Source organism: Ipomoea nil, unplaced genomic scaffold, assembly GCF_001879475.1.
Source record: "Ipomoea nil cultivar Tokyo-kokei standard unplaced genomic scaffold, Asagao_1.1 scaffold1317, whole genome shotgun sequence".
Taxonomy (NCBI): Eukaryota; Viridiplantae; Streptophyta; class Magnoliopsida; order Solanales; family Convolvulaceae; genus Ipomoea; species Ipomoea nil.
Window position 1 is genome coordinate 3,265,777 of NW_017617745.1, and position 10,405 is coordinate 3,276,181.

At 37.3% G+C, this 10,405-nt stretch overlaps 1 protein-coding gene across 6 annotated transcripts; it reads left to right on the forward strand.

The window, feature by feature from the left end:
* The first annotated feature begins 575 nt into the window (after positions 1 to 575).
* LOC109185389 (two-component response regulator-like APRR2) lies at positions 576 to 6,933 on the forward strand. 6 transcript variants are annotated; one of them, XM_019335394.1, is made up of 13 exons: positions 578 to 766; positions 1,136 to 1,354; positions 2,365 to 2,444; positions 3,313 to 3,379; positions 3,553 to 3,599; positions 3,695 to 3,772; positions 3,873 to 4,087; positions 4,130 to 4,388; positions 4,459 to 4,599; positions 4,689 to 4,961; positions 5,054 to 5,122; positions 5,242 to 5,319; positions 6,468 to 6,933. In XM_019335394.1, exons 2-13 carry the CDS (start codon positions 1,225 to 1,227, stop codon positions 6,630 to 6,632), a joined length of 1,602 nt encoding a protein of 533 aa, XP_019190939.1. In that variant the 5' UTR covers positions 578 to 766; positions 1,136 to 1,224; the 3' UTR covers positions 6,633 to 6,933. The 6 variants fall into 6 exon arrangements, with proteins under 6 accessions (XP_019190940.1, XP_019190939.1, XP_019190937.1 ...); XM_019335395.1 differs by having other exon boundaries at positions 576 to 766; positions 3,873 to 4,388; positions 5,234 to 5,319; XM_019335392.1 differs by having other exon boundaries at positions 578 to 770; positions 1,150 to 1,354; positions 3,873 to 4,388.
* The last annotated feature ends 3,472 nt before the right edge of the window (positions 6,934 to 10,405 follow it).

The window sequence follows — 10,405 nt, forward strand, 5'->3', positions numbered from 1 at the left end:
AACCTCTCCGGCCTCCACCCACCAGTACCTCTTCCCCTCTTCCACAGTACCTCTTCCTATTTAAACACATTATCATTTCTATGTATTTGATTATAATTATTACCATTTTGATTTTAATATTTGGAAAAAAAACGCACCCTTAATTATATGAGATATTATCAATATTGGTAGTGTCGTATACCTAATACAATTAAGCATATTATACATGATTATATCAAATATTATTAACATGGATAGTAGTAGAAATTATTTTTTATTTTTATATTAAGTTAATAGAAATATTGTGTTGGACCAATAAAAGGTAGAGTTCTACCACATAGACGATAGACTCTCAAATCTTACTCCTTAAATTTTACTCTCTATGTGGCGAGCACTGATAAGCTATTTTTTGTCATGTCGATCTCAATACGTGTCTACATTAAGATTTTATGTATGAAAGTAAAAATGAGAGTACATGTAGTATTTTTTTCATAAAAGGTGCTCGAAGGTAATTGCATATTCTGTGGCTCGTAATAGCAGATAGCTACTGTTCAAAATAGTCACAGGCAACTTCATAAAGCGCACTTCAAGCAATCTACCTGACTCTCTTTCTCTCTCTCTCCTCTTGAATTTTGTTTCTCCCTCTCTCTTTCACAGTCTATGTACTGCCTATTTCTCTCTCTTTGGTATCTGTTTCTTTCTGTACAGCTAGATACAACATCCCCTAAAGAAGGTTAAGTGCAAGCTAGAAATCAAGCTAAGTGAGCAAAAGCTCCTCTCTTTTTTGGTGGGTTTTCTGCTATATATCTTTTCATGCATTTCTCTTCAAGCATTAACTCATGTTCTTCACCCATCCAGCTCTTTGAATGTGTTTTAACACATGAAAAGTCCATGCATCAAATTATATGTGAAAATTTTGGAGTTAGTTGTTGTTTCACCAAAGGGTAGTCTTTTTTTTTTCTTTAAAAAAAAAAAAATCTTTTTCTTGATTCAGTTTCATGCATTTCCCAGATGGGGTTTGGAGATTTCTAGTGCTCTTTCATTTCTTTCAAAAGTTTCCCCTTCCTCTTATACTTGCAGATCTCAATTCAAACTCCTCCTTTCTCTTATATATTCTTCATCTTTCTTACACTGATGATTCATCTACTAATTGTAGGAAATTCATCAGAGTGATTAGATGATGCTGATAAGTGGCCATATTTTGAGTGGAAAGGCTGCCTGAGAAGGATAGGATGCCAATCAGCAATGGTTTGCACTGCTAATGATTTATTGGATTGGAAAGATTTCCCTAAGGGCCTTAGGGTCCTCCTTCTTGATGAGGACACCAATTCTGCTGCTGAGATGAGATCAAAGCTTGAGGAAATGAACTATATAGGTAATCTGATCTACCCATTTCTCAAAGATACTACACTTACCCTTTCTCATAGTATAGTCCTTTGAGAAGCATCATGGTAGTTTAATGGGATTTACTGTTTTCATAGACAAATAGTGTAGTAGTACCAATAATTTAGATAGTACCAAGTAGGTTGTCACAAAGGTCAATTGTTTCCTCCTCTGGTAGTTTTAGGATCAAGCGTTTACCACTTACGATCCAGTCTTTATTGGGCTCTGATATCAATTGTTAGGATCAAGCGCTTATCACTTATACCAAAAGCTAGTAGCGAAGGCACAACTTTATTTCCTTATAATGTCACACATTTTCGAGATGCTGGGTGCTGAACTTGACTTAAGCCCTTTACCTACCTCCGCCAAAAGCTCTAGCTAATAGCAAAGGCATAACTTTATTTTCTTATACCACCACACATTTTCGAGACGCTGGGTGTTGGACTTGGCCTTAAGCCCTTTATCGGCCATCGCCCAACAATCCCCATCCACCTAATGTTAGACTTGGCCTTTACCGGCCTCAGTCCACAGTTTTCAACTTTTGGAGAGGATTGATCTGCAGGCCGGAGAGAAACTTTATTGGAATAACACTATACATTTAATGCATATATAGTGTATTGGGTTATGCAATACCTCCTCCATAGCTATAAGCTATTGCTTCTTTCAATAAAAAAAAAATCAAATTTACCAACAGAAAAATTCATAGGTAGGTAAATCAACGAAACCCATAGTATATTTAATTTACCATTTTGGTCGACGAGTCAATAATATCAGTAGGTATTTCAGTGTTTATTTGTAGTATTTAAAAAAGGGTTAGTAATGCCCTTTAAAACTTGTATGTGCCTCAATCATTGCTGCAAAAATGTCCCACTTGATGAGCTATTTTTTACAGTGGTAAACTTATTTTTTACTCTCCATAAGAGTTCTTGTACTAGCATACATGCATTCATCCATTGTTTGCAAATAAGTAACACGAGTTATGGCTCTGATCTTTCCCTGCAGTTTCTACATTCCAAAAAGAGAATGAAGCTTTATTGGCAATCTCAAACAAATCTGAGGCGTTTCATGTTGCAATCGTAGAGGTACTACTATACTTTTCGAGAAATTCCTTTTGTGCTTTTTTATATAGTTCATGAAAACCAGCATGGTTTCAAAAGGTTTTGGTGAATAAAGGAATTGAAATGATAAAGCAGCCCCATATTATTGTGCCAATCCAGAGCAGGAAAAGTAGCTCCTAAAGTGTGTTGGGTATCTTTTTTTTTTTCGTTCTTTTTCAACTATCTATGGCCTCTGCAAATTCACCCCATTTGTCTTCTTCAACTTTAGGTTTTTGTCATGGAATCTCAAAAGCACTGTTGTAAAAATCGGCCTACACTGATTAGACGTTAGGCACCCCTAGGCCGAGAGAATTTTGGGGGTGTTTGGTAAATGGCTGTTAGCTTATTGGTTAGTGGTTTGACTAGTTAATAGCATTAGCTGATTGTAGAAAAGTGTTTGGTAAATTAGCTGTTAACTGATTACATACAAAATGGTTTTCTCAAAAAGCTTATCGAAAAAGCTACTTTAAAAAGCTTTTTGAATTTTAGCATTCTGAAGCAATAAGTTGTTACGAAAAGCTAATTAATCAAACACTCTTATTGATTGTTTAACCAAGTCAAACAGCTAATAGTGGTCAAATAAGCCAAAATTGGTTGATAGACCAACTATTTTACCAATCAGGGCCTATACCTCATGTGGGCATTAGTCGGCCAACATGGCCTAGTGTCTTTTTTTGTTGTGTGCAATGTTTACAACTGTCGTGTTTTTCTTATTATTATTACACGCTTGCCTAGGCATTAGGTGCCCCCGGGCGCCCGACCAGGGCCTAGCTCCTTCTACCAACATTGCTCAAAAGAGGACAATTTTTTTTTTCAATTGCAACCATTTTATACATATCATTGATGGTCACAGGTCAATACCGGAAACAGCGATGAGGCATTCAAATTTCTTGAAACTGCTAAAGATTTACCCACCATAAGTAAGCATTAGACATGATAATTCCATCTTTTGTTCTCATGTAGTGAAGCATTTTTTTTTTAAATACAAATGAGAATTGTTTTTCTAAAACTAAGTATATTTGTAGAGTTCCTCGCTCTCTTAGCAAGTTTTGATAGTTCTAATGCTGAAAATATTTTGTTATCCTTATTGCAGTGACCTCAAATATCCACTGCCTTAATACCATGATGAAGTGCATTGCGGTGAGAGCTCGAGCCTTGAACTCGATATCCATTGCATTTTCTAGTTAAATAATGTAAATTTAACGTTAAATTTATAAGCCTTATCTGTGTTGCAGCTCGGTGCAGTTGAGTTTCTTCAGAAACCGCTATCAGATGACAAATTGAGGAATATATGGCAGCATGTTGTTCATAAGGTTTTTACTACTTCTAATTTCTAAATTTGATCTGTTGCGTTTTCCCGAATTGTTTCACTTGTTTTATGGGGAGGAAATCACGAGTTTACTGTCTAAACAGGCATTCAATGCAGGGGAAAAGGATGTGTCTGAGTCGCTTAAGCCCGTCAAAGAATCCATCGTTTCGATGTTGCAGCTCGAGTCGAGAAATAGCGGTGCAGATGCTCAGAACTCTAGTGAAACGATACGGGAAAACAGCCAGGAGTTTTCATCAGACTCTGATAAGTACCCGGCCCCTTCCACTCCACAGCTGAAGCAAGGCGCGAGGTCGCTTGACGATTGCGAATGCCTGGATCAAACTAACTTCTTGATGGAACGTGATAGCGTGGAGCGAGACGAGGAGTCTAAATCTGTCGAAACTACTTGTTGCAATTCCGGTTCTAGCACTAACCCCGCAATTAGTCCCCCCGTGTTGCTAGTAGAAGCTAGCAGCATCAAGGGGGAGTGTAAATCGAGCCCTGATCATAAGAGTCGGACCGATGCTCCTGTAAATGTCAGCAATGAATCTGCTGCGCCTAATAAACCGTCTAGAGTGAATAGCTCGAGTGGGACGAAGGCTAATAAAAAGAAATTAAAGGTAAGACACTTATAGAAATACTTATGGATTGGATATTTGTGGGTTCATTTCTGGTGTTTGGTTTTGGCAGGTAGACTGGACACCCGAACTGCACAAAAAGTTTGTAAAGGCGGTAGAGCAACTCGGTGTAGATGCAGCCATTCCTTCTCGAATACTCGAAGTGATGAAAGTCGAAGGACTGACCAGACATAACGTGGCGAGCCATCTTCAGGTAAGCCAATATGTGGTCGAATTTGTCAAGGCAAGTGGAGTTGTACAAATAGGGTCGTAAATTTTGGTATGCTTTCTTTTTCCGAACAGAAATACAGAATGCACCGCAGGCAAATTTTACCAAAAGACGATGCGAAAAGATGGCCTAATCCAAGAGATTCAGCACAAAGGAGTTGTTTCCCACGGGATCCTATATTGGCCTTCCCGCCATACCATTCTCCGTATTCCATCCCGACTGATCAATACTATCCCGCCTGGGTACAACCGGGGAGTTATTCGAGCGGTGTCCAGATGTGGGGTTCGCCTTACCACTATCCCGGATGGCAGTCTACAGATAATTGGCACTGGAAACCCCATCCCGGGGTAACTTTCGTTTCCTTCATCTAAGCATAATAATAATAATAGCTGAAGTGTTGTACATATGACGTTCTGAGATTTATTTTCGTAATGTTTAGGCACACGCCAATGCTTGGGGCTGTCCGGTTATGCCATCGCCTCAGGGGTCATATCCAACGTATCCTCAGGTGAACACTTGGAACAATCTTTCGAGTAATGTGGTTTAAACACCGGTCTTCTGATTCTACCTTATAGCGAGCGATTTAGATGACCCCGGACTGATATTGCTGTGGTTTAAGCATTGCAGAATGCATCTGGATATTACAGGGCTGATGGAGTGCAGAACAGATACCACATGCTGGAAAAGTCAATTGATTTTCAGCCTGTAAGTCTTTTGCTGTTTCAACTATTTCACCTCAACATTATCTTATACTTGAAGTGAATAGTCCACCATTAGTCATGGAAAGTTATTGGTTAAGCTTCTCTCAAAATGGGGGGCTTCTTGCGCCCGGTGAGCAAAAGTCTAGCCTCTGTTGATCAGTTGAGTCACCATGATTTACCCTTCCATAATCCTGTCGGGCCGGGGAGTAAGAGCGTTTGTTGATCAGTTGAGTCTTCATGATTTACCCTTCCATAATCCTGTCAGGCCGGGGAGTAGGAGCGCCTAGAGTGGGCGGTTCCACATTTTGTCACAAGTTATTGGTTAAGCTTCTCTCAAAATGAGGGGCTTCTTGCGCGTACTGAGCAAAAGTCTACACTCTGTTGATCAGTTGAGTCACCATGATTTACCCCTCCATAATACTGTCGGCCGGGGAGTAAGATCCGCCTAGGGTGGGCGGTTCCACATTTTGTCACAAGTTATTGGTTAATCTTGGCCTACCTAGATAACATCCAACCAATCCTTGCTAGCATAGCTACCATTGCATATTAGATGTTGGCTACATCATCAATTATCAACATTTGGGTTGTTTCATCTGTCATCAATCACAAAATCTCCATCCAATTGAATCTTGGAGCAAATCCTACTAAATCATATGAGTTTAGGTATAAGATTTCGACCTTTGAGTTTGAGTTTGAGACAACTTGATGAACGCCGCATCCTTTGTCTTGGCCCGCCATTATAGGCAAAATGGGACATTCCAAGCATAGATATAAGATATAGACGTTTGAGTTTGAAACAACTAGTTGAGCACCAAATCCTTAGTCTTGGCCCGCCATTATACCCGATCAGTATAAGATTTCAAAAACTTTTGAGCTTGAAACAACTTGCTGAAAATCGAATCCTTAGCCTTGGCCCGCCATTATAGGCGAGATGGACCATCCAATCCGACAAATGGACCATCCAATCCGACAAATAAGTACAAGTAATAGTACTGGTTTCGAGTTCAATTTTCACTCTTTCACGGATTTATACAAATTTGAATTCTTAACGGTATTGTTGCACACACATAAATTTGATTTTTTAGACTCACGTTTAAACGACTCGAACCCATTCCACTTGAATCAACGTCTTTTTTTTCGATTTTTGTGCAGGCAGAGGAGGTGATTGACAAAGTAGTGAAAGAGGCTATAAACAAGCCATGGCTGCCACTGCCATTGGGACTAAAACCACCCTCCACTGAGTGTGTCCTCAACGAGCTCCTGAAACAAGGCATCTCCACCATCCCTCACAAGATCAACGGCTCACACACGCGCTGACGTGGCAAACATAACTCTTCTGGGCCCAACTGCTCCGGCCCAGCACGTGGCTACAGCGGTCCAAAAGGACAATGATGGAAGTGGGCCAGCCCTGCCACTGTGTTCTTCTGAATCCCGAAACAAAGCAAGATCCATTTCTGATCCAATCAAAGATTCCGTTTCCCCATTGGCTTTTTCTAACTTTACACGTGCGGAGAAGAATGAGCCACGTATCCCATTTTGAGTGTTGTAAATTAAACATAATAATAATAATAGAGTTAATACTCAAAATAGTCATTTCGACTATAGTGATTTTTCTCAATTTCGTCCTAAACGATTTTGGTGAAATAATGTAGTCTCAAACTTTTGTGTTTCGCTCAATTTAGTCTTCCGTCTTTTATTCCGTCAAATTGGTGTTAAATAAAGAGACAATTCAATAATCTCAATATTGACCTCTCTTTACTTTCAACCTACTAAGTGCGAAATTCCTCTTTCTTGTATGAATTACTTCCAACTTGCGAATCAAATTTTATCTTCGCAGGTTTAGGAATAATTCGTAAAAACATAGGGATTTCGCACTTCGCAGGTCTAGGAGTAAATATAGACCAATATTGAAATTATTAAATTGTCTATCTATTTAACACCAAATGGATGGAATAACAAACAGATGACTAAATTGAGCAAAAATACAAAAATTTGGGACTAAATTGAGCAAAAACACAAAACTCTGAGATTACATTAGGTCACTAAAATCGTTTAGGACGAAATTGAGAAAAATCGTTACAGTCGATGACCGTTTTGGTTATTAGCTCAATAATAATAATAGATTACACTTTTGCTTATTCACATATGCTAATAATTTCATGTTTAGTTTTATATCTTTTAAATAATCTTATTAACGGTATAAATGTTACAGGAGAATATTTTATAGAAAGAGTATCCAGACAAGTAGTATTGCTTAATAATTTTGAGTAAAAAGTATTGAGTGTCCTCTGCTTGAAACAGGGTCTATTATTTATACTAGTGTGTACAACGTCTCTTTGCCCAGTGTAGCGGATTTTATAGTAATGACGGAGTCTACATCAAGTGTCTGGTTTCATTATAATTGCTTCTTCTTTAATGGGGTGGTGCTGAAGTAAATATTGCAGTATTCTCTTAAGCATGTATGCGGCCGTTATGTGACCCCTAGTCTCTTCAGGTCGGGTACACATTACCCAATTATCGTGTCACTTATAATTGTTTTTAACATAATTGAGAAAATTGGGGTCACATTTTTCACACCTTAATTTAAAGTTAAAGAACAGTATCACTCGATCACAAGATCTTAGACAATAATTTATAGTTTTAAAAATTCAAATCATCTTAAGGGTACAAAGTTGGAGTTTTTTCATGATTAGGAAGATATAAATCTATCAAATCCAATGATAGTTGGTCACTTGCTAAAAGTGACTATTACTAATAATTTTTTTTCATTGTTTCTCTTTTTCCTCCTATATTTGTGATTGTATTTCATTTATGATGTGGGGATATGTAGCTTCTTTTGAGCTTTGTTGGGCATACTAGGTGCCCTTGGCTTGCTATTTGGATTGGAAGCAATTGCAGCTCACACATAAATTGAAGATTGACTTCTGTCTTCTCTATTGCATAGTTCATGATATTGAAATTACTTTTGGATTAGATTTGCTTTATATTTTGTCTTACTTTTTTGGATGACTTCACTTGTCAAGGTCTTCTGCCTTTTTGACTTGTATAGTGGGCTTTTTTTTTTTTTTTTTAAGTACTACTGACTTTATTATAAAATAATATATGTCCATATATACTTTGTTAATCTATTAAAGCACAAATAGTCAATACCCCCACTAAGGTTCGAACTTGTGACCTTTTATTATATTTGGAAGAACCATAAAGGTGTCATTGAGCTACAAACTACTTAACAAGTTTCTTAAGACATTTGTTGAAAAGTTTGCATAAACTTTATATTTTTGCAAAATTATTTTGGAAATAGATTTCATTACCGATTTGAATCGGGCCAAAAATCAGTGTAAGAATTTTTGTTTTGCACTGGAAAAGTATGTAGGTCTGGACTAGAATAAATACATTTTAATTTTTAGGGTACTTGAAATATGTTGTTAGAAAGCTCTCTCACTTGAAGTCGTGTGCACTTGCAACGTGAGCAAGAAATAGAGACGCTTCAATGCAAGCTTCAAATTTTGCCATGATGTAAATTCTAAACATTTAATATGTAAATTATGAATATTCAGTATGTAAATTGTATAGTTTTTATCCAGGTCTACCTTCCACAGAATAATTTGCCAATAAAGTTGATGTGGAATGACTTTTCATACTACAACAACTCTAATTAAAAAATAAATTAAATTAAATTAGCCCAATTATAAAGCAGGTGGACTATTGGATCTTCCTTTATTTGGGGAGTGAGCCAATGGTCCCTCCCTCATCATGGGCCTAAATTCCTAATTGCTGGCTATGGAAATAGGAATAAATGAAGACATAGCACTTTGGATTCACCTTTTGTTACTTTGTGGATATGCAGGAATTTGTGTATAAAAGCCTACCTTTTAATCCAAAAGTTGATAAAAGAATGTGGGGAAGAATCTTCTCATCTTCTAGACATTCCTTGCTCTTTCTTTTTGCTGCTATGAAAGGATAATATTCCACTCTGTTAAAAACCTAAAAAATGGTCCTGCAACCTATGGAAGGAATCTGGACTACAATCGAAGTCATTGACTTTAGATTTGTGTAGTTTTGGGGTTTTTCCTAGATTGTTGTAGGTTTGGAATATGGTATGATTACTATTATTGGCTAACCACTAACTATGACTCACATAACAACTGGATTTCTTGTAAAAATGTGCAAACTAATCTCATATGTTCATCTAAGATGATCAATGGCTGGAAATTAAGAAAAAAAATATTGTAACATTTCTATAATTATGATTGTGCATTTGAAAATGCTTTGACAGTATATTTGTAAATGCTTTGACAATTAATTTGCGAATAATTGACAATGCATTTTGAAACTTTTTTCAAATGCACAATAATTATAATTACATAAATGCTATAGCGTTTTCCCTTAATTTTCATTCCTTGATAATTTTAGATGGAGAGATAATATATTTGAGTCATATTATGACTCATTATCCTAATCTCCATATGATTCTCATCGGTATCAGTAGTCTCAGGTTCCTTTCCTATTTTATCTCAATGAAACTCCAGGACAGTAATGTTGACGGATCTGTTAATTCCTCTGAGCCGGACCGTTTTTGATGCTACCATTCACTTCCCCCAGTTATATGGTTGTCAATTCTGTGCGTATGAACATGCACGTGTATTGATGAGAATATAATTGTGTTGTATTCAATAATAATGTCTGAGAGTACAGGGAGCGAATATATAGAGATGCTAGATAGTAGATAGAATCCTAGTCTAACACGAATAATATAGTCCTAGTCTAATATGAATAATATAGTCCTAATACTCCCCCTCAAGCACAAGGTTGGCTAGCCAAAACATTGAGCTTCTCACGGAGAGAGTTAAAACGAAGTGACGACAGAGACTTTGTGAAAATATCCGCTAGTTGATCCTTGGTTGAAATAAAGTGCACTTCTAACTCCTTTTTGGCTACTTTATCGCGAACAAAATGATAGTTAATCTCAATGTGCTTCGTGCGGGCATGAAACACTGGATTGACACATAAATAAGTAGCTCTCAAATTATCACACCATAGTCGAGGAGGAGACGCAAGCGGGATGCCGATTCATGTAACAGAGAAACGAG

What these genes read in the sequence shown, in the direction of transcription:
- LOC109185389 (XM_019335392.1), top strand. Translation starts at nt 1,225, where the DNA reads ATGGTTTGCACTGCTAATGATTTATTGGATTGGAAAGATTTCCCTAAG. An exon ending in ACGTGGCGAGCCATCTTCAG is followed by an intron (nt 4,600 to 4,688) that starts GTAAGCCAATAT and finishes TTTTCCGAACAG; the next exon opens with AAATACAGAATGCACCGCAG. An exon ending in CATATCCAACGTATCCTCAG is followed by an intron (nt 5,123 to 5,241) that starts GTGAACACTTGG and finishes TAAGCATTGCAG; the next exon opens with AATGCATCTGGATATTACAG.